At 35.9% G+C, this 25,227-nt stretch overlaps 1 protein-coding gene across 2 annotated transcripts in view; it reads left to right on the forward strand.

Moving 5' to 3' along the window:
- The window catches only part of ALDH1A2 (aldehyde dehydrogenase 1 family member A2), a 106,109-nt gene that overhangs the window by 43,046 nt on the left and 37,836 nt on the right, over positions 1 to 25,227 (forward strand). For both annotated transcript variants that reach the window (XM_074234577.1, XM_074234578.1), the window contains exons 5-7: positions 9,224 to 9,285; positions 11,846 to 11,974; positions 12,077 to 12,190. In XM_074234577.1, the coding sequence (XP_074090678.1) occupies positions 9,224 to 9,285; positions 11,846 to 11,974; positions 12,077 to 12,190 (305 nt within the window). The remainder of the gene's footprint in view (positions 1 to 9,223; positions 9,286 to 11,845; positions 11,975 to 12,076; positions 12,191 to 25,227) is intronic.

A 25,227-nucleotide genomic window follows, 5' to 3' on the forward strand; every position in this document is an offset into this window, starting at 1 on the left:
CATTGCTTGTCCTTCATTTCAAAGAGGACCAGTGATGTCATGGGGTGATATTTTGACTTGCAAGTAAATTGGATTTAAGTGAGGCAGAGTTGCACTAAGTTATTAGCTTTATTCTCTTTTACTGAGCCATTGAAGTTCAATGGCAGGATGATGACCTGGGGTGTAGTGGATGACCAAGCTTTAAACATTCCACGGTACCTGCTTCTTCTGCCCTCATGACCATTGGAACAAATATTCTTATCTTCCCATTCAACTGGGGGGAATCTTCACATGCTTAGGGTAGACACTTCTCTAACTCTCCAATAGGATTGAGGTTTGTCAGGTTACTCTCAACCTGGTTTAGCCCATCTGCTGAGATGCTTTACCATTTTGTCACCACCGTACAAACTACAACTTCCTGGAGTCACTGATGAAAATAATAGATACATAATCAGACAGGGCCCAGTTAAGGTTCTATGAGGTCCAGGTATAGATATGTTTTTAACATTTTTAAATAGGAAAAAAATCAGAATGTCAATTAGCAATCATTTATTAGGTGCTTACTGTCTACTCAACACTATTAGGTACTGAGGATAAAATATAAAAATGAGATAATCCCTATTCTCCAGGAACATGCATTCTACTAAGAGGATACAACATATTTATAGATAAGTGTATTAGTCTAGGTTATACAAATCAAATCAGTAGTGATTTGGAGAGGAAATCAGGAATGATCTCTTAAAGGAAAATCATTGAATTATGCTCACAGTTTCTTCCACCAATATTCTTTCTCTCATAGTGGCACCAAGGGGTAAGAATCACACAAAAATTAGGGGAAATACAACAGAGGCTGCTCCTTTAGTCAGAGGACTAGGTTCAGATCTCAACCCTCACCCCTCCTACATGTGTCCCTGGGCTAGTCACTTAATTTCTTTGGATCTCAGTTTCCTCATATGTCAGATAAGGAGCATTGAACTAGATGGCATCTGAAGTTCCTTGTCTAGATTTTGGGTCCTATGTGATATGCTTGATTCTCTCCCATTCATATTTTAGCAGTGTCCCATAAATATTTCTTCTTTCAACCTTCTTTAAAAGGGTAAGATCACTGCCTAGGTATTAGTGAACATAGAAGTTGTCAATAGATGAGTTCTTCTGCCCTATTTTAGAAACAGCTGCATTGCAGAGGCTCTATTTAGGGGATGTCTAGAAGATAGACAATTCAGGAAGAGTAGGCTCTGTGATTTAATTTGCTAACACACCCTGGACCTCACCCACATTTCTGCCCACATGTGACTCTACATTGGACCTGATGCATTGCCCTGATGTGGAGTAACAGGGTTTATCCTCTCTCCCTAAACTGAGTACACACTGTTTGTACCAGTTGGGTGACTGCATTAAAGCAATATTTCTCTGATCCTAGGTTTATTCCAGGATGCCACAATTTAAAGAGGTCATAGATAAATAGCAAATAAAAAAATCTAAAAAATTGATGAAAATGATATGGTTGAGATTCTCAGATTGCTTTAAAATTAATTGTGACTCTCTTTTGCCCCAATTTCACAATAATAATCATATTCACATTTATGAAGATAGTTACAGAGAAGGCACTTTGTAAAAATTATCTCTTTTGAACTTCCAATAATCCTATGTGCTAACAACCAAGGCAATCCCCATTTTACCTGAAGATGAAAAAATGCCTAGGATCACAGTCATAAAACTAGTGAAAAATTTTAATCCAGGTCTTTTCTGACTCCAAATATGGTTCTCCTTATGTATCATACTGCCCCATGATCTAAACCCCAAGTTTTGACCAGTACCAGCATAATTTAGACAAAAAATAAATGTCCAGTTTTATCCATCTGAGAGTGAGGGTTCTGAGGACCTTGTTTGGAAAGCATCATGGTTTAAGGTTTAGATAGAATTTTTTAGAGTCCTGTGCTTTAGGTCAAACTTCAGAATGTAAAAAGCTTGTAGGCAGCTGCCAGGTGACTTCTGGGAAGATGAAGTGAGAATCCTTATAACACCAACAAAAGAATTAGTACCTTTTTAATGTAACTTAAAATTATAGTGTTTGTGTTGGCATTTTTAGTATTTCTCACTACAACTGTAAAGTTTTCATTATACTCTGTTTAGTATCAGAAGATATGACTTTCCTGAAGTGGGGGTGGAGTGTGAAGTGGGGTGGGGCAGGAGATATTTTCATAGTTTTTATTTAGCAATCTAGGATGTCTTTAGCGGACAGTATTAGAATCATGAAAACAAGGCTTCCAGTCCCGGGTAGATGGTTCTTTGCTTGGATTGAAGAATGAAGACTTTTCCCTTAACCTTTGAAATACAGGCAGCTCCTACATTTAGAAGGAAACAGTACTTAAAAAATTCTGCAGTGTGATGAGTTTATAGTGGAGGAATATAAATGAATATCAACTTACTGTTAATTGACTGATTAGAAGAATATGAGGTTCAGTGGTTACCTCAGCTTGTGTATCATATTATAAATTGATTTTGGCAATGGAATAAATCCTGATAGAGTGGTGAATGCTTCCTTTTTTTATACTGTCAGACCTTCAGAGTCTGGAGGTTCATGGGAGATGATGTAACAGGGTGTTATACCATATCTGTGTAATATTATATAATAATGATATTGTGTATTTATTAACATCATTTAATTGATTACTATAATGCAATGAGATTAATATTATGTAATTTCTGGAATCTTTTATAATTTTTCCATTTCCTAGCTTATTTATTCTATAACTAACAGTCAAGACAAATCATCATGAGGATCATATTTTTGATCCACCCCTTCATTTAATTTGGGGGTTGGCAAACTTTGACTTTATTTTATAAGTATTAAACTTATTCTTAGCTCCCAGGCAGTATCATAGTAGACAAAGAGATGAATTTGACTTCCATAGTCAATGGCAAATACTTATTGAGTATAAAGATCATATGGAAACCCAGAAAAAAATGGGCTTCTAAAACACCTTGATTCTCCTCTTTTCTCTCAACTAGCTCCATCCTTAGTCATTTCCAGATTTTTTTCCTTGCTTTTTAAAATAAATTTTGTGGATATGTTTTGTTTTTATTTTACCAACATTTACAGATTACTCTCACTTCTTTAGAGATCTCTTGTAACTGAGTACAACAGTGACTTCATCTGAAAGCACTTTCCTTATTTCACATACATAACAATCCTCTGCTTCTCTATTTAAAAAAATTAGAGTCTATTTTCTTTCCTCCCAGACAAATTTCTTAAAATTATTGGTAGAGGGAACTCCTTCCTTTTCCCTCACCTGTTTAAATAGGTACCTATGCTCAATTACTTGAACTTTTCAATTTACTGGGATACTGAGAGATTTGAACACTTTTTCAAATTCACATATTCAGTATGTATCAGAATTACTACTTGAAACTGGCCTTGCAAATTCTCAGTCAACTCTATCAATATTGCCATATTTAGTGTAGTAGATAGAGAGCTGGAATTCAAATGCAGCCTCGGACATTAACTGGGTGATCTTAATCAAATCACCTAAATTCTTTTTTGACTCAATTTCCTCAACCATAAAATGAGTTAGGGGTGACTCAGTGGATATAGAACTGGGTCAGGAGTCTGGAAGACCTGAGTTCAAATCTGGATTCTGAAATTTTCTAGCTATATGACCCTGTATGACCTGAGCAAGTCACTTAACTCTGTTGAAGGAAATGGAGAACCTCTCGATTACTTGTATCAAGAAAACTCCTTAGACAATATAGTCCACAGGGTGGTGAAGAGTTGGGCAACAACGACTAATCTACCTACCTTTCAGGATTGTTGTGAGGATCAAGTAAAAAATAATATTTGTGAAATACTTAACACAGTGTTTGATCCATTGTAGGTGCTAGATAAAATGTTAGCTATGATAGCTATGATAGTTATGTTAGCTATGATAGTAATAATAATTACTACTACCACTACTATTACCACTTCTACCACTACTACTACCACTTCCACCACCACCATCACCACTACCACCACCACCACCACCACCACCATAACTACTATCACCAGTACTACTACTACCACCAGTCCTCCTCCTCCTCCTCCTCCTCCTCCTCCTCCTCCTCCTCCTACTACTACTACTACTACTACTACTACTACTACTATTACTATTACTTCAGACCAAACAGGTTGACCCATTAAGGCTTCTGGGTGAAAGAAACGGCATTTCTTTCCTTATAGATACAACCATATAGCCTGGACTCCATGATGACTTGACTGTGCAGTAGTACTTCAATTTGTTTAGTAAATATTTTCCTGAAAAAAACAAATTAATTATTTTTATAAGTAAAATCATGCTTAAAGGGTACTTTCTACTTAAATTAAGCTTTGTCAATACTTCTGTAAATGAATAATTACCACTTACTTTACTTGCCATAAATCCAGATTTTTTCCATTCATCTATTTCATTTAAAATGAAGAAAGCAGACATTATAAGTTACATTTAATCTCTTATTAAGGCAAATGAATTAAAACCTGAACAAAATTATGTTCTCATCAAAGTGATGCTGTAGCTTTTATTTTATTAACATTTATTAATATTTTTATAACATAAGAAACTTTCAAGATCAACCCATTTATTATTTCCACATCCATTAACACTTAATAGTTGGTTTTTATATGTGATCAGTGTTGCAATTTCAGTTACAGCCTTTTCTGGGTTTCTCATCAGTTTTTTCTATTTTTCAGGTGTGTGTGTGTGTGTGTGTGTGTGTGTGTGTGTGTGTGTGTGAGAGAGAGAGAGAGAGAGAGAGAGGAGAAAGAAAGAGAACATTAAGTGTTAACTTTAAATCACTTTGCTAAATTAATATAAACTTTGCTAAGTTAATATTGACAAAGAAAAGACAATCCCTGCTCTCAGGTAACTTGCATTTTTACAGGAAAAGACAATATATAAAGGGGAGTTGGGGGATGGGTAGAAGGCTATGCCTGCAGAGACAAGGAATAGAGATGGTCAGGAAGTTCTATGAAGGTCTGAAGCATATAAGATCTCTCAAAGTCCAAAGTGGTTCTAGGGGATAGAGACCAATTTTCTACTAGGAAAGAAGCTAGAGATTTGATCTGGTTATTTTGATTCCATTGACATTAGCTAGAAATGAATAGATACATGGACTTTATGGGTTCATGCCAGAAAAATCAAATACTTATCTGGATTTTTCTAAAAAACTAACATTAAGAAACCAGATAATTTAGGAAAGAGTAGGAGATTACTAAAATACCTGTGTTATAGTCATCCCTCTTGGTCTACATTGTTTTTTGTTTTTTTGTTTTGTTTTTGCAAGGCAAATGGGGTTAAGTGACTTGCCCAAGGCCACACAGCTAGGTAATTATTAAATGTCTGAGACCAGATTTGAACCCAGGTACTCCTGATTCTAGGGCCGGTGCTCTATCCACTATGCCACCTAGCCGCCCTCTACATTGTTTTTTAAGCTAATTTGACTTGTCCTGTGGCTCAATCAACACAGATGAGTGACTTCACACCATTTCACCATGTACCAGAGAACATGACAACCCATATATATAGTAAAATCAATATCATTTAGAGCTAGAGAGAACCTGTTTTACATCACTTTCATTTTACAAATTGAATAGCTGCGATCCAGAAAAGTTAATTGACTTGTGCCAAGTCTCATAGAAAAATAGTAAGTATCAGAGGCAGGATTTGAATTCAGATCCTCTGACTCAGAATCCATCCTTTTTCCAGGTTGCCATGGCACTATTCCTTGACTCTTGGTATAATGAGGCATTTTACATGAAACAGATGGTTATTTCCCCAGGACACACTAAGATATAAACATATCTGCTTTGTAAGGAAAACCATATTTAGGAAATTTTTGTTGTTGTTGTTTTTGAGTCAGCTTTAAATGGAACCACTTTTAAGAGGTACTCATCACAAAAAGCTTGGTGAGAGATGTTTACTTTGTTCTGTCCATTTTATCAATGAGAAAAGAGACTAAATAGAGTAAGAAGTGTTATTAAAGCATTGTATAGCATTTCCAGTTCTGATGCCTCACCTTTTTTTTCCTCTTAGCCCTCTGAGCCAGGCTTTCATTCTTACTTGTTGGTCAAAAACAGATGTTATCTGAAACGTTCTCTCTATATCTCTCTGGTAAATGCGAATTGAGGTTGCTGAGTCATGGAGCCGGTCTATGAAGTCCAGGGTTTTATAGAAAGACATGAAACTATTTAGCCTAAAACTATGGCTCTGAACTGAGGGGGAGAGTTTTATCTATGCCAAGTGGATAAGCTTAGAGCAAGAATAACACATTCTTTCTACTTCTCTTGTAGTATAAAGATAGTTATCAAATATTGTAAATAAAAGATGAAAGAAAATCACTAGTTTTTGTTTTGCCCTACCAGCATAAAAGACTTTCTGTATCCTTTGGGCTAAAGAGGAGATGCAGAATGTCCTATTTCACATAGCCAGGAACATTTAACCTAAATCAGGGGTCTATGAACTTAAAAAAATATGATAGCTATTTTCAAAATAATCAATTTTCTTTATAATCTTATGCATTTTAAAACCTTATTCTGGGAGCAGCTAGTTGGCATAGTGGATAGAGCACCGGCCCTGGAATCAGGAGTATCTGAGTTCAAATTCAACCTCAGACACTTAATAATTACCTAGCTGTGTGGCCTTGGGCAAGCCCCTTAACCCCATTGCCTTGCAAAAAAAAACTAAAAACAAACAAAACAACAAAAAAATTCCTTATTCTGATTATCTGTCCCTGATCCTCACTGTATATCTCACACAGCATTCTGAATTAAAATGCTTTGTGATGCTCTGCTGACTCACATTCTTGAGAGCCTATTTTTAAATGTTTGTCTTAATTTTCTTTTGCCTTCTTTTCAACTTGTTAGTCTCATTTCTTTCTTGATGGACCACCCTGTTCCATTGTAGCCCATCTTAGATATCATACACTAAACTCCAACTTTCTTCTTCTTAGATTAACACTTGGTTCTTTGGTATTTCATTAGGAGTGAGCTGCAGTCAGAAGGGGATAACAACATTTCTTTCATTTGTAAGCTAACATCATTGGTTGCTCACCAATATCTCTTATTTTCTGATGATTTCAGAGTTTGCAGATTTGAGATTTTCTAGGAAATCCCAATGGTAATTCCAATTCTCTAAGAATTTGGTCTCTCTCTTAAAATGGGCAAGTTATTTTATTTTTCTATTTAACTGTAAAAATAAGGAAGATTGATTACTTGTTTTTGGTGGTTTGGGGTAGTACCTGTGATTTCTTTTGCAATAGGGAAGTCTCATTGAGAAAACTATCTTTACAAATGTAGTCTGGCAACCCTCCTGCAACCTTCAGTCTTAGAAATTTGCCTGCAATACTGAGAGGTTAAGTGACCCAGGGTCACAAAGTCAGTATGGGTCAAGAGGTGAGATTTAAACCCTTCTTCCTAGCTTCCAGGCTACTTTCTCTATCCGTTATACCATGGTTGCCTCTATATTGCTCGATAACATGAACAAATTTGTTTGATTATTCTTTTCTTTTCCCTGAGAGACTAGTCATTCCTGAGATGTTTGGCCATGTCTAAATTAACACAAAACTATCAGTCAATCTAATAAAAAACAATCATCCTTGATCTGTTTTTTTAATTTATTTTGCTAAATAGTTGATTGTTATTTTTTTACTTTTCAATTTGTTTTGACATAAACAAGATCACAAAATTAACTTTGTATTATTTCCACTATTTTTGGTCATCAGTGTGAACAATGTAGACAGTCAATCTCATAATTTGAATCAAATAAATTTCTTTTTTTCTCAGTAGACAGACATTGGAACTTTCTTTTTTGTCTTAGTGTGGTTTGGATTTTAGGAGACTACATAATCTGGACAATTATATCAATTTCTTGTTTTCTTTAACTAAACTCCCTTTTGTCCTTCCTTCCCTTCCTTCTTCCCTTCCTTCTTCCCTTCCTTCTTTCCTTCCTTCCTTCCTTCCTTCCTTCCTTCCTTCCTTCCTTCCTTCCTTCCTTCCTTCCTTCCTTCCTTCCTTCCTTCCTTCCTTCCTTCCCTCCTTCCTTCCTTCCTTCCCTCCCTCCCTCCCTCCTTCCCTCATTCTCTCTCTCTCCTGCCCTCCCTCCCTCCCTCCTTGGTTGATTAACAGTAGAAAGACAAACACTGAACACTTTGACATATCATAACTTAGAAATGAAAGGTATATTAGAAGTAATTTAAAAATTAGGGAGACGACTCAGGTTAAGTTATATGTGGAAAAGGAAAACAAATGACAGAAATAAAATTTGAACTCAAATTCTATGATTTCAGGTCTCACAAGTAAATGAATTTTCATCTATCACATATGAAAGAAAGTTAGAGAGTGCACAGTGGTTAAGAGAGTTAGGCTTGATCTGGCCAAGAAGACCTGACCTCAAGTGCTATCTCAGATATGTTGACATATTAACTATGAGAATCTGAGTAACTCATTTATCCTCTTAATACTCTTCAAAATTCTTCTTCTTTTTTTTTTTTTGGCAAAAGGGGTTAAATGGCTTGCCCAAGGCCACACAGCTAGGTAATTATTAAGTGTCTGAGACCGGATTTGAACCCAGGTACTCCAGACTCCAAGGCCGGTGCTTTATCCACTATGCCACCTAGCCGCCCCATTCAAAATTCTTTAAGACTAGGATGCAAATAAACAATCACAGCATTTGCTTTGGCAAAAGAACTTTACTCTCACCTGAGAGTATCCTTATACCAATAAAATCACAGGTCTAATTTCTGTCCAAACAGGGAAATAAAAGGGAAAATTATGATTTGAACCCAGATTTTGACTTTCCAAGCCCAATTGCTCTCCACTGTTTTATGTTACTTTCCTTATAGGAACCAGCTTCATATTCAATTATTTTAAATTATATGATACTCCAATTTTACTCCAATTGTTTTCCTTCCCCCCCCAGTATCTAACTTTAAAAACTGTCTGAACATACTAACTTCTTTTGATTGTTGTAAGATATAGTCACTCATGTCCTCCATTTCCGCCTTTATTGTCTTACTTTTCTTTTTATGCTTAGATTTGACTATCTTGTAACCATTGCTTCTGCAAGAGCTTCCAGGAATGGCTGTGTGGACATTTTCATCTCTCTCACTGTTTCTGGCTGCTGCCCAGCTTTCCCTACTGTCCTTCTGCATTGTGGGCTTGGTTCTTTAAGTTCAAACTCTCCTAAGGAGTGACCATGTTCATCTGTTTCAGATGGAGATTATTTCACATTTACAAGACATGAACCCATTGGAGTGTGTGGACAGATCATCCCGGTGAGTGTATCTCCTCCTCACGCCTTATATTTATTTTCATTTGAATTGAGTTCTCTTTAAAGACACATAAAACATGGACCTCAGCAATGTGTGTTTTCCATTACAGAGGGGGGAAAAAAAGGGCTGAGATCATGTTGTTGACATATCTTTAACAGCCTCCCTGCAAATGCTTATTTGAACAGGTTAATAGGGTTTCAGCTCTGTTACCAGGAGTTGAGTTCTCAAGTCATGGAATTCTCATGATTAAAATAAGCAAAGTGAGACACAGAGTATTAATAACCTGCCTCTGGTTATGGATGCCCAAGCAGCTTATGGAAAATGAATGCTTTGTAATGTTTGCTTATTTATTTTTTAGAACTCTGACTCACCGTCTTTCCAGGCAGATTATATTATTTTATATGGAATTTTAATCCCATTCTTTCCCACTGTTTCTTTTCACAGGAATTTAGCTAGAAGACACTCCACAAGACACAGCAGCGCAATTAACGTCATGGACATAATTGAAACCATGCCGAGCTGTTGTGTGTCTTTTAAAGGGAAATGAGTGTAGTGCTTCAGTGTTTGGGTTGGCCCATTGTCCTTTTTTTTTCTCCCTCTTTCTCCCATACACGCCCTTGGCATAGCCTGGGACATCACTGAATAATCTGTCTTTTAAAAGTACTGGCTAATAATTTCTGGCAGTGATTTCAAGGGGAGGCTCAAATGAAATGATTACCCTATGGTGTAAGAAGTTTTCCTTTACAAACCATAGGGGAGCAGATTGAAATGTTTGCTGATTTTGTAGGAAATGGGAATTGTTTTGATTCTCAAAGTCTCTTGAAACATTAGAAGTAAAAAAGGGGCATTAAAAACTAACTGATCTAATTCCTAAATTTTTGGAACTGAGAAAATTGAGCCTCTGGAAGGCAAGTGATTTAGCTAAGGTCACACTGCTAAGTTAGTGGCAACTTCTTTGCTGACCAATTCAATATTCTTTGCACTAAATCATACTACCTCTCTGGTCAATTCCTGTGAAGAAGTACTTTAGAGTGTTAGACTTGGAATAAGGAAGACCTGAATTTAAACATTATCTCTGATAGTTAGTAGCCAGTGACCCATGGTAAGTTGCTTCATCATTGCCTACTTAAGGTAATTCCTTATGACTTATGACTTAATTACTAATTACTAATTCATAGAAGGTTGCAATGTTAGTGTAGGGAGTTCCCTTATCGAGAATTCCTTTCATTGGATAAAATTAATTTGTCTTTAGTGTTGACTTCCTCTCCTCCCAAGCTTCTAACTGCTATTAAATTTGCTACATATCAAAAAACAAGGAAAGACAGAATAGAGTTCTTTTGCTTTTAACCCACTTAGGGAAATTTTTCTAGAGCAGTACACAATGATACAAAATCGGTCATCTGAATCACTGAGTCCAAAGCTGCTCCTTCTGTCCTTTAATCCTCCCCCAAATTGTAGCTGTCCCTGACAGACCAAGTACTGCTCACCATTGCACTCTAGCTCAAGTGCTGGGCGCCAAGATTTATATACTGTGGATGGAATTAAAACATCACTGTGGGCTCTCAAGTTTATAAACAAATGTGGGGAAAAGAAATTGAGTGTTTGATGAAGGCAAGACACTTGTATATTTTTGCAAGCTTGCCAGGACTGGGAAGAAGACTCCAAGCATGGCAGCTGAGAAGCTTCAGACATTCAGGGGCTGAAGTCTAGGTGACCAAGATTTCTGTTTTCTTTCTTAATGAAATTATCAATGACATCTGATACCACCAGTATACATGCCTGACTGATGACAGTATAATCTTCATGATCTTTTTTAGAACAACTTAAACTGGTTTCCCCATGTATGCATCTGTGTGCTTACTCATGTATTTCAGTTTTCTATCTTTGTGTGGAGGTAGATAGCAGGATGCAACTTTATAATGAAGGTGACATGTATAACTTTGTTATACAGTTGCTACTTCTACTATAACATATAGGTACAAAGGGAAAAAAAAATCTGTCTTTGAAACAAATGTTGACTCAACTATGGTTCTCATCAGGAGTCCTTAGGTCTGATCCTCACAAGCTGGGAGAGTTTGAAGTTTTCCCAAGTCAAGTCAAGTCAACAAGCATTTATTAAGTGCCTACTACTTTCCAGACTCTGTTAGACCCTGAGAATACATATAAAGGCAATGACACATTTCCTACCTTCAGGGAACTCAATCTAAAGGGGAAAATGAAAAGGTATTATCTGTACCAAAATTCCAAGTACTGGGGGGAAAATATACCAGCTGATAAAAATGCTTACTAAAGCCAAAAACCTGAGGTTTCTCAACAAACAAATGAATCCTGCATCATATCATTGCTTTGGGGAAAGGGGTTGGTGATGGTTGTTAAGACTGGTGAATCTATGAAGAAAAGAGATCAGCACTGCTCTATATTTAATAGGGGTGATTTAAAAACAAAAATACCCATACTTTATACTAGACAAGATTTATGATAAGAAATCTGAGAAGTCACAGTTTGAAAACAAAATGGTTTTTTTCCTTCTATCAATCTTGAGGGTTTTTTTCCTCTCTCTCAGTGGAACTTCCCCCTGCTGATGTTTGCTTGGAAAATTGCTCCTGCTCTGTGCTGTGGCAATACAGTAGTCATCAAGCCTGCAGAACAAACACCTCTCAGCGCGCTTTACATGGGAGCCCTCATCAAGGAAGTAAGAGAAACTAACATTGAAAATGGCTCTTCGAGAACCTAGATTCTGTGTGTCATTGCTCAATGTCCACAAAATGTGTTTCCTCCAATTGTATTTTGTTAGGCTGGTTTCCCGCCAGGCGTCATCAATATCTTGCCAGGATATGGACCAACAGCTGGGGCAGCAATTGCAGCTCATGATGGCATAGACAAGATTGCCTTCACGGGGTCTACCGAGGTGAGTACCATGAAGAACCATCAGTCGAAAAATAGACCTATAAAGGAATACCAGCATATATGCTTAAGGCCTAAAATGGATTAGGTCAAACTTTTAAGAAGCTAGGCTTTGGAGCTGATCTTTGTAATGTTATCAACCCCACTCAGAAAATGGAACTAAATCTAAGAGAGTGGTATTCAATAGGAAAAAAAAAAGTCATGCAATTATATTTTTTTAAATCACATTAGGGGGAAAAACATAGTTATATAGTATCTTGTATGAAAAAAAAAATCTCTTGAGGAAAAAAATGAACTGGAGAATGTTATTAGAAGAAGAAAGAAACCAAGAGCCTCTCCCCAAAAGGATAAATGGTCAAAGAATACATAGAATTATTTTTTTTAGGTTTTTTTTTTTGGCAAGGCAAACGGGGTTAAGTGGCTTGCCCAAGGCCACACAGCTAGGTAATTATTAAGTGTCTGAGACCGGATTTGAACCCAGGTACTCCTGACTTCAGGGCTGGTGCTTTATCCACTACGCCACCTAGCCGCCCCTAAGAATACATAGAATTCTTAAAAGAATAACCACAATTATTAATAGCCACATAAAAGATTGTACCAAATCAGTGATGATAAGGGACATGAAACTATAAATAACTCTAAAGAGAATTTGGAGCTAAAATTTTTTTAAATAAATGTTAAAATAAGTCAATGACTGAATAAATGAATATATAAATAGAAGGGAAAAAAACAAAAGAAAATTGAGGGGATTTGTGGGCTGCAAGATCAAAATAAATCAATAGTGTGTGGCAGCCAAGAAATTTAAAGCAAAATTGAGCTATCCTGCAAGGAGCACAGCCTCCAGGAATAAGAAAGCAGTGGTCCTTTTACCTTTGCCAGATCTGGAATATTGTTTCATTTCAGTGTACCATAGTTTATGAAGGACATTGTTAAACTGGAGAATAGCTAAATAAGGGTGATCAGAAGAACCTGAAATTCATGGAATAGTTGATTGGGTAAAGGAAATAAGATGCATAGTTTAGACTGGAGAGAGAGATTAGGGAATGGGGGTGGGGAGGGGAATGGGACATAACTATCTTCAAATCCTTGAAAGACTGTTAAAAAAATGAATGAATGAAGTATTTATGAAGTACTTACCATGTTTAAAGCCCTGGAATTACAATTAGAAAAGTAATACTCATGCAGTGGATACATCACCAGCCCTGGAGTCAAGAGTACCTGGGTTCAAATCCGGCCTCAGACACTTAATAATTACCTAGCTGTGTGGCCTTGGGCAAGCCACTTAACCTCATTGCCTTGCAAAAAAAAAAACAACTAAAAAAAAGTAATACTCCCTGCTCTCAAGGAACTCTAAAATAGCAATGGATGTTATGAGGCTCAAATGTGATAATGGATATGAAGCACTAATGCAAACTGTAAAGTGCTTTACAAATGCCAGTTATTATTATTATTATTATTATTGTTATTATCTTTAGCTTCCAATGTTGTACTAACTTTCCAGAGCCTTCTATTACACATGTACTGACTCAAGCAGGTTTTAACAATTGGATTCTTTTTGGGAAAGTGTTTGTGCATGAATTTTTTTAATTAATTTTTTATATTTTGTTTTATTCTTTCAGTTACATGTAAAAATGTTTTTAACATTTGCTTTTCAAAATTTTGAGTTCCAAATTCTTTCCCTTCTTACATCTCTTCCCCACTACTTGAGAAGGCATGCAATTTGATATAGATTATATGTGTGTAGTCATGTAAAGCATATTTCCATATTAGTCATGCTATAAAAGAAAACATAGACCAAAAAAAAAAAAACTTCATAAAATAAAGTTAAAACTATACTTCAATCTGCAGTCAGACTTCATCAATTCTATCTCTGGACGGAGATAGCATTTTTCATTATTCATTCTTGGACATTGTCTTAGATCTTTGTATTGCTGAGAATAGCTAAGTGATTCAGTTGATCATTGCCCAATATTGCTGTTACTGTGTACAATGTTCTCCTGGTTCTGTTCACTTTGTATCAGTTCATATAGGTCTTCTCAGGTTTTTCTGAAACTATTGGACTTTTCATTTCTTACATGTGCACAAACTTTCAAGTTTTATCGATTTTGTTAACACTTTCCTAAATCAACAAAATTATTGATTATTCTGATTTGTAGCAATTGCTTGTTTCTGAGATGCTTACAATGAAAATTTTAAAATGGGCTCTCAGGAGCCCATCCAAGCTGACTTTAGTGTGCCTGAAAACAACACATATGAAAGATTTCAACTGCAAGTCAGATGGAAAGTCTCATGGTTCTTTGTGTATAATGGCAAAATGAACAGTAATGTCTCTTATTCAGTGTTATTTCTAATAGTCACATGGAAGAGGATTTAGATTTGTTTTGTTTAAGTCTGTAGTACAGAACTTGAAGAAGTGGGTGGAAGTTGTAAGGAGAAAAATCGAGACTTCATCTAAGGAAAACTAATAGTAGCAATGTGGTGTAATGATAAGGTCCTGGAGTTGAAGTTAGGAAGAGATGACCTGGTTTCAAATTCAGCCTCAGTCACTTACGAATTATATCACCCTTGGGAAGAAATTTATTATCTTCATTTCTCAATTCCTATATGTAAAATGAGGAGGTAAAACTAGATGATCTAGAAAGTCCTTTCCAGCTCTAAATCTGTAATCTTAAGGTGAATTGGAGTTACCAGGCCCTCACTTACCTCTTTAACTTTCTCTTTACCAGGCAACTTTAATTCATCATCATCATCAGTACTACTACAACCTTAACCACCACCATCAATCAGTCACTCAGTAGTATTTATTAATTATTATGATTGTTAATTATTAATTTACTATGAGTTAGGCACTGGTGCTAGCTGCAAAGGATAGATACAAAGATAAAAATGAAACAGTCCCTTACCCTTAAGAAACTCACACTCTAAAAGGAATTTATATTCTTATATCACCATCATCATTATAATCATCAAATATATAGTGAATGCCTATTGTATGCAAGTAACTATATTAGATTTCACAGAAAGAGATAGAAATCCTTTCCTTATTGCTAGTATATACAGAAGACCAAATGAATAGATAACTATATTGGAATATACTTAAGGCCAAATGAAGCCACAAAAGTCTGAGATTGTCAGGGGTGATCTTATGGAAAAAATTAAATGTGAGCTGGACCTTGAATCAAAGTTAGGAAATAGGTGAATTAGTGGGTAAGAAAAGAGGTGTGACCTCATTGTGCTAATACCCATTGTTCTCAGTTTGATCCATGGCTGGGAGTTGGGTTGGGGTCACCAGATAGGATGACATGGAGAACAGCAAAACCCAAACAAGAAGAAATCCCGCTCAAAAGGAGTATCCAATAGTGCTGTAATCATTGCAAGAATTTTAATCATGTCATGGGAATCAGGTACAGTGAATATTCATCTGGGAGGCTCCTTATTCATCATCATTATGTCTTGTTTGGTGAAACAGAAATGCTCATGCTATGTCAGGAAGAAAAATCATTCAACTAGATGGAAGCAACTCTCGTGGTAGAAAAGCATAAGAAGGTTGGAGAAGTTAGTGGCAGCCAGATCATAGGAGACTTTGAATGCCAGGCTAAGGAATTCATCCCCTCTGTAATAACAACAGAAGTTCACATTTATAATGGTTGATGGTTTACAAAGCATTTCCCTTACAGAAACCATTTGAGGTAGGCAGATCTGTTCTGTTGGGCAACAAAGGCAGAACTAGGAGTCATGGGTTGAAGCTGCAGAAAGTTATATTTGGGCCATATTTAAGGAAAAACTTCTTTAAAAGGAGCAGTTTCCAAAAGTTGGAAAGAAATGGCCTGAAGGCATAGTGACTTTCTTCCTCCAAAGTGGTTTGCAAATGAATATTGGAAAAGTACTTCTTAGGTGTTTTGCAGTGCAAACTCTTTTTGGGGATTAAGTGGCTACTGAGATCATTTACAACTTGAAATTTTGTGATCTGTATCTATAAGGTGTTATTCTTTACCTTCCTCATTTTACAGATCAAATATTTATTAAGTATCTCCTAGACATACTGTCCAGCAAAGTAAGGAGCTTACATTCTAATGGTAAAGACATACACACGCACACATACACACACACACACATACACACAAACACATATATATGCATGTATGTATGTATGTATATATATATGAATGTAAATATAAAGAATAAATATAAATATACCCATGATATGAATATTTGTATGCTATATATATACAATATATAAAAATACAAGATATATATATATATATATATATATATATATATATATATAAATAGAGAGAGAGAGAGAGAGAGAGAGAGAGAGAGAGAGAGAGAGAGAGAGAGTAGCTAAAAGTAAGTTAGCAAGTTAATTTGGGAAGGAAGGAAGGAAGTACCTTAACAACTGTCGGGGGATTAGGGACCTTCATGTAGGAGGTGGTATTTGAGTTACAGCTTGTGGCCTAGGAGAAGAAGGAGACTATTCCAGGCATAGAAGATGATTAGTGCATAGGCCCTGAGGTGGGAGATGGGATGTCATATGAGGAATAGAGGAAAGATGATGTTCACTGGATTACAGACTATGGAAGGAGATAAGAAAACTAAGACTCAAAGAAGTAGTGATTTATCTTGGTTCCCAAAGCTTGTAATTGTTAGAGGTCTGACTCCCATGTCTTTTAGATGAAAAATCATTCTTTTTCTAACCACAACTTGAAAATGGTAATCCACTACAAAATATTTGAGGAGCAGTAATTTAGGAAAAACTTATGCTTTAAGAAGATTAATGTACCAGAGGTGATTATAGGATAAGAAGTTGATGGCTATTAATGATGATCTACATATGGACCTAGAATGACTCCAGGAAATCCCAGAATTGCCCTGGGGCTATCAATTAGTTATGTAGTAATTTAGGTATATGATCAATCAATAATGCATATTTACTAACTACTTACTACATGTAAAGCATGGTATTAAGTTCTAGAGATTAAAAAACAGCATCAATGCCTTCCCTTAAGATGTTCACATTATAATGGGAGAAATAGTATATATATTAATAAGTACATCCAGCATCCATACAAAATAAATGGTAAGTAGCCTTAGAGAGAAAGATTAGCAACTAGAGGAATCAAGACAAGTCCCCTGAAGAAGGTGATATTTGAGCTGAGTCTTGCAGGAAGTCAGTGATTTTAAGAAGGGGAGATGAGGAGAAAAAGCATTTCAGACATGAGGGAGAGTTTGTGCACCAGCATAGAAATAGAACAGGGAAGGTTTTGTGGGAGATGGCTAGTAAGTATGGTTGATTGGAGAGTGAGTGGATGAGAATATATTGTAAGAAGACTAGACAAATGGGAAGAGGCTTTGTGAAGAGCTTTACATTTCAAACTGAGGAGTTTAAATTTGTGCCTAGAATATATATGGAAACATTTGAGTTTACTGAATGTATGGCTGGTATGGGAGGGATGGTGGTGACATGGTCAGAGCTGTGCTTCAGGAAGGGAATGGGGAATAAAGCAGTTGTATAATGTTCCAGGCACTGTATCAATATTATACACTTTATAAATATTATCTCATTTGAGCCTCACAACAACCCTGGGAGGTAAAGTGCTGTTATAATCCCCATTTTAGAGTCAAAGAAACTGAGACAGAGTTTAATCTATTTACCCAGAGTCACACCAGCTTATACAGTTAAGTCTGAAGTTGAATTTGAACTGAATTTGAATTCTGACTCCAGACCCAGCACTCTATTCACTATGCCACTTAGTTACCTCAAATGACTGGTAGCTAAGTGGAAGATGAATCGGATCAGGAAGAGATTAGAGGTAGAGAAACTAATTAGGAGGCCATGGAACTTGTCCAGATAAGAGGTGATATACTAGTGCAATGACTGTGAATGAAGAGGAAGTGACTTGTATGAGACATACTGTGGAGAAAAAAAAGAACATAGAAGGATCTAGCAACTGATTGGATATATGTAATGAGCATGAGTTAGGATTTCAGTGGTAATAGAAATGTAAAGGAAGAGATGGATGTGAAAGACATTCTGGATGGAAGAATTTGGAACACAGTGACTAACTTGGTGTTGTAAGCATAAGGTTAATGAGGTTTAAGTGGAAAGTCATCAATCACTCTATTGTTTGAAGCCTGGGAGACTGAGAGAATGATAGTAGCACTGTCAGACATAGAAAAATATTGATAGATATTAGAATCTGGGAAAAAAATGAAGAGCTTGGATTTTGTCTTGTTTTGGTGGAGGTTATTGTATAGGAAGTTTCAGATTTGTAACTGCTACATAATAAGGTCTATCATTGGAGATCTGAAAAATCATCTGAGAAAAGGAAAGAGTTAAAGCTATAAGAGTAAATAGCATTTCCAGGAAAGATGGTAGTGGGAGTAAAATGGGGATGAGGTCTGAGCCTTTGTATAGTCATATTTAGAGAAGGGAAGGGGGATTCAACAACTAAGACAGAGAAGAAAGGACTAGAGCAGAAGAAGGAAAACCAGTCCAATGTTAATTCACAGAAGCTAAAGAAATATGGGGTTTCAAGGAGGTGATTAAAATTGTCAAATACCAAACACTTAAGAGCAGGATTAAATGCTATTTTCTAGTCTTTTAATCATCTTAATTGTTTTCCTTCACATTTTCAACATTTTTTTTACATTTCACTTAAGTTGCTTAGTCTCCAAGTAACTTTGAGATATATGTAAAAGGTTAAATGTTAGTAAGATAGCTTAAGAAATGTAGGCTATAAGACTGTTAGGTCATTAATTGCTAAGTAGTTCCAAATGTTTTAATAAATACTAAATTTTAAGTCAGAAGACCTGGATTCAGAATCTATTCTCTATTCTCTATGCATATCACATTATGTCTCTTAACCCATTCTCTCATTTATAATGTAAAGGTTGGATTAGATGATCCCTATGATTCCTTCCCAAGGTCTTACCCCTTCCAGAGCCAGTTACCAGACTTTAAGAAGAGATTACATGGGTCTAAGATTTATAAATTTGAAAAAGTTCATTCATAGGATCATAGATTTGGAGGCCATCTAACCCAACACACTCATCTTTGTAGTTGAGGATATTGAGATAACAGAGAGATAAAATGACCTGGGGGTCACATAATTGGCAGGTGGCAAATATAGGATTGAACCCAGATCCTCTTTCAAAATCTAATATTCTTTCTACTTTATCATAACACCTCATAGCTTGTAATCATCATTGGGAAAAAAATAATAGTTCCACAACGTGATTCTAAACATTTTATAGTCAGATATAGGAGAAATGAAGCCAATTTCCATACTATCTTTATTGTTATAAATCTGCTTTGTTGGAGTTGACACAATAGTACTTTGGTAACTAAAAGATGGGGGGAAATGGCAATAATTACCCCAATTTGTACTTAACTATTTCCTATTTTCAAAAATGCAATGAACACCATTATTATTCAATTTGTGGGTTCTTTTACATTGTTGATATCGAGATTCAGAAAGTCTGACCAAACTGTCATTTGAATATAAAATAAAGAGGTGCTTTGGTACCATGAAAAGAGCACTGAGTCTGGATTAAAGAATCTAGGTCTAAATTGCACCTCTCTTGCTTATTACCTGTATGCCTTTAGACAGGTCACTTAACCTCTCTGGTCCTCAGTTTCCTCGAGAAGATAGGATTAGTTGGGTCTCTGAGATCCTTTATAGCTCTAGAACCTATGATACTACAGAAAGTGTTAGGCTTCACAGTTGTCTCTCCCAGTCAAGTAAATAGGCCTTTTGGGGGGAGGAGAGTTTATGCTCAGAGTTGTAGATTTTATACCAATTCAATGTCTATCTTTAAAGGCTTACTTAATAGGAAGTGAAAAAACCCTACAGAGATGAAAAAGCGAGCTCCAAGAACTTAAACCAAGAGCAGATGGGCTATTTTAATGCAGTGTTAGTGTAAGCTGTTCCATATTGTTTTTGATTTTCTATTACACTGAAAGCTTGTTTGATCACATCAACACAGTAAAAACATGCAGGACTTTTAGCAGTGATTGTTGAACTCGTAATTTCAACCTTGCAGTAAAAGTGTTAGTATTTGAAGAGCATAAACATATCCCCAAACAACAGGGAAATAACTTGGTTTTCCTCTATGGTTATTTCCCATGTCACATTTTTCCTGCAGAGGCCAGATTTCCCTCAACCTTATCCAGACCAAGTTAATTCCCTTCCACTCAACCTTGTCAGTGACTTGTCAATTGGAGAGCTATTTCTTGAATTGAACAAATTAATCATAAAATCTGATTAGAAGAAAGGACAAGTTAAAGAAGCATTAGAGTCTTTGGTCTTAAGAGACATTAGTTCAATTTGAATTGATTTCTTTCCATCTTTGTTTTCACAGTCTCCAGAATGAAAAACAAAGTCCACACTATCTTTAGAAAAAGAGCAGCTTAATTAAACTCACTTAGAAAAGTAGTGGCCTAGCTGGTATTTTATCTTTTTTTCAAAGAGGAAATCTTTGATAGAGTAGGAGTGGTGGTGGAAGGAGTTAACAAAATCCTCTTCCTTCTTTATCCTCTCCCTTTAAAAAAACAAAACACCCAAAGCACCATCGCCAAAAATCTGTAAACAAATCAAACCAAACCTTTCACAATCAGGAATTAAAATAAAATGTATCATAAGCCCAGTCATGGTAGTGGCATGTAAATCACTTTCCTAGGAACTGCTGTGTTTGTATGTATGTGCTTGAAGGCATCTTGCTGGCCCATTATGGGCCTGTTTTGGAAGAAAGTGTCCATTTGAAAATCAGATGCCAACAGCAAACTAGTCACTGCTGCCTACTGTCAGGTTTGAGTTGGATCTGTTTGTTTTTAAAAATATTTTGGAAAGATTTTCAACTTCTAGTAAAAGTTTTGTATATCAGTGTTTGTTATTTTGTTTGCCTTTCTATCTGGAAGTTTGGGAAAGTTTTGGGTTGGATGTTTGCTTTCCTAAATCAGATTTAATTATTTTACTTTGAGAGTAAGATGAGGGAGAAAGGGTGACTATGTTGGGTAGCACAGATGGGGGACTCATCTTTTAGTTTCCTGTGGACTCAAAGTTACCTTGATAAGTATTGGTATGCAAATCTGACACTAGGATTTGGAAATCTTTCCAAACAAATTATGAAAATAAATATATCCAAAACAAAATTGAGAGGAAATTTCAGGAATTAGTTTGCAATTGGAGTCTTATTTGCAAAAGGACACTTTATTCTTTTCTTTTTTTTTTTTTTTTTTTAGATTTTTGCAAGGCAAATGGGGTTAAGTGGCTTGCCCAAGGCCACACAGCTAGGTAATTATTAAGTGTCTGAGACCTGATTTGAACCCAGGTACTACTGACTCCAGGGCGGGTACTTTATCCACTGTACCACCTAGCCACCCCCAGGACACTTTATTTCAAAACAGGCCCAAGGTTGGTTTTCACTGTTGAATTATGGTTTAGGGAAAAGTGTTTGTAGTCAAGCAGAAACAACTTTTGTACAAAATTAAGATTGTGTTGATAAATAAACCTCTCAGAATTTCCAGTAACTTATCCAATAGTAAAGTTACCATATGTAAACTTACAAACTTGAGCTCCAGCTCAGAATTTTGTAAACTGATAAATAAAATATTTTTCATGCCAACTGAGCTTTAGTAGTGGTTTAACAATAGGTTCAGTAACAGACACCTAAAGGAGAAAAAAAAATTCAAGATGTTTGTGTGTGCAATTATCTTTCCTCATAGCTTCTACCATCTAAACTTTCTACATAGTAAAGAAAAGCCAAAATGTCAAAGTTTTAGTAAATATTTGAAAATCTTTCCAGAAATTTATAGAAGTGAGGATACAATATAATACAGTGATGTCATAAAAATGCCCCCCCATCTTGTCTAATTTTTTTTTCTTCACAAATAGATTATAACTTAGAAATGGTATAAATGTAAAGCACTGAATTGACTACTATCCAGAGACTTTAGTTGTTCTGACATCCTTTTCCAATCTGTTTGTGATTAATTACATCACCCCCCATTCCTACTCCTTGCAGTCTCTTTTTGAGAATTCAGAAGAGCATTCCCCCACCCCTTGCTTAGGTTGCTGTTGCTAACCCTTATTCATCAGACTTCTCCATTAACCAATGTCTCACTTTTGCTGTAGTGTTCTCCCATTATAGACTTGATTGCTTAACATTACAGATTTAGAATTGAAAGAGACATTATCTGCTCTCTGGTTTAATCCCCTTATTTTAAGGCGAGGAAACTGAGGCTGGTAGAGATTAAGTTACTTGCTCAGTGTCATATCATTCTTAAGTTTTTGAGGCAGGATTTGAAATCCTGACTCATAGTCTTCCATTCTGAATTACATTTTCTACGTCCTTGAAATATAACCAAAATGTACCTCAAGATTCAAATAGCTAGTCTTCCCCCATATGAATGCAATACTTTAATGTTAGGACAGGGTGGTTCATTCAGGCCATGACTGGGCCTCTCTCTCAGGATTATGTGAATGATTTGTTTTCTTGCAATGAAGTGCCCAATATTCTATTTGATTACTTCTTACTATCAGCATGAAAGTCATCATTAAACACTTGAGTCTTTTATGTCTTCCTCATTGGAGGTCTTCTATCAGAGGCTAGAAGACTCTTTGTAGGAAGCTAAGTATGGATACTTGTTCAGGTCTAGGTCAGAATGGATTAGGATTGGTTCCCTGAAGTCCTTTCTATCTTTGAGATTTTGTGAACACAGCATTTTTTGGGTAGCTATTTAAATTACTTTAGAAGATTCAATTAAGGAGTTCTTTTCTTTCAATAGAGATTAATTCACACTTCTGTAATATTGTCTTTAACAACATTTCTACTGCCCCCACCCTTTTTACATTAATCTTCAGCTGCTTTAGCCAAATCTTGTCTGTTCCCAATAACCTTTTTTTATTGGCCTTCTTGAAAATGTGAGAGAGGAGTATAGGATTTACCTCTGTATACAAACTTTCCCAAAGAGAGTAGCTGAGCAAGTCTACTACTTCTCTCCATAGACTGCTTTTATGAAGACTTTGGTCTAGAGACCAAAATCCATAACTTGACAATTGACACTAAGCATCTGTTTGATAGGTAAATTTAAACTAAATTTTTGTTAAACACTATGATGAATGCTGGCAATACAGATATAAGTTAGCAAGAAGGCTTCTTCCCTCAAAAATCTACCTTCTAATGGAGGAAGATATCCTATAAAGGATTATGATGTGGCTGGGAAGTTGGTGTGGTGACCTGGGTTCTGGACAGGATGAGGTCAAAATTCACCTAGAAGAGTCTGGAATTAAAGGGAAAAGGTAAGGATCAAATCTCATTAGCAGCATCATAACCAATTGAAATTAGTCTTTTAGTTAGAGTTTAGTGAATGGGTGGTGGGCAACTTGGAGGACATTCCCATCATTAGAGTGGTTGTACTAGGAAAGGAAAGTTGGATTTCACACTTCTGGAAAATGAGAAATAATCTATAGAGCTGGTGATTGCCTAGGAGAAGAAATAGGAAAGCATGCTCTCAGGGGCAGAAGTGCATGTATATGCCCATCATATGGATTCACCCTCTAGTATGAATTCTTATTCACCGCTTACTGGTTATAACTTTACAAAAAAAAGAAAACATCAATAAATTGTTCTTCTGTTGTCTTTATACCTCGGCTCTTACTATTCTATTACAACTTGTATAAGTTTATCCTTTTAAAGTGAACAAAATATCTTTCTCTTAATCGAAATCAGTCTATCTAAGGGTTCAGTAGTAAAAATTTTAGCCAACAGGTAAAGCTGATCAGTGCTATTTTGTAGCTTTCTGCTACTGCAGATTGCATATACCATAAAAAAGAAGAACCCCCATATTTTCCCAGAAAGAACATTGATTACAGGAGTATAAAGTTGTGCTTGTGAGTATACAAAGGCATATTGGAAGCACCTATGGGGTACTTTAAAGAACACTTGATCTAGAACCAGAAAATGTCTGTTCTAGTCCCAGATTTCTCATTTTATAGCTTCAGGACCTTGGGAAAGTTACCTCTCCTAAATCAATATTCTTCAACAATAAAAAGGAATTAAAAATATTTACTTTGCTTATTTTACAGGGTTATTGTGAGGATCAAATGTGATATACATATATACCTTATAAACCACAAAATGCTAATATCAGCTATTAATATTATTAAGAATTAAGGGGAGGGGCAGCTAGATGGTGCAACCTTAGAATCAGGAGGACCTGAGTTCATATCTGGCTTCAGACACTTAATACTTACTTAGCTGTGTGATCCTGGGTAAATAACTTAACCCTATTACCTTAGAGAAATAAAAAAAAAGATTTAAGGGGAGAAGAGAGGATCAAGTAGAAGAAATGGGGAAAAGGAAGAATCTGCTTTGGCTACATGAACTAGGGCCTATTTTCCTGTTCACAAGACATCTTGCAGATCTTATTCTTATCACAGCTATGGAAGTGTCCCTTGTCCTCCTTTCCCCATTCATAAATGTATTTTAGAGGATAGGATTCATTTTAAGATGAAAAGATTCAGAACATTTAAAAACATGTAATGCCAAAAAAAACCCAAACCTCCCAAAACAAAACCAACAGGAGTTCCAGGGATTCAGTTTACAGATTCATAAAACTGAAGAGTTGGAAGATACCTTGGAGGTCAACTAGTTTAAACCATAACTGAAAAAGAATCCTATACATATAACATCATTGCCAAATCATCATCCTCTGTATTAGATCTCTAAAGAAGGAGAACTCATTACTCCTCAAATTATCTCATTCTATTCTTGGACAAATCTAATTGTTAGGACAATTTTCCTTATGTCAAGTAGAAATTTGTTCTAGTTTTGTCTTATGGGGTCAGATTGAATAAATCTATTTCTCTTTACACATAATAAATAACCTTTCAGATATTTAAAATAATCATCCTGCCTCCAGGCTAAACATTTCTAACTTCTTCAATCAATCCTTTTAGATATTAGTCTTCAGTCCTCTTAACATCTGGTTTGTCTACTTATGAATATGCTCCAGATTATATACATATTATATATATA

The sequence above is a fragment of the Macrotis lagotis genome, chromosome 4 (assembly GCF_037893015.1).
Source record: "Macrotis lagotis isolate mMagLag1 chromosome 4, bilby.v1.9.chrom.fasta, whole genome shotgun sequence".
Taxonomy (NCBI): domain Eukaryota; kingdom Metazoa; phylum Chordata; class Mammalia; order Peramelemorphia; family Peramelidae; genus Macrotis; species Macrotis lagotis.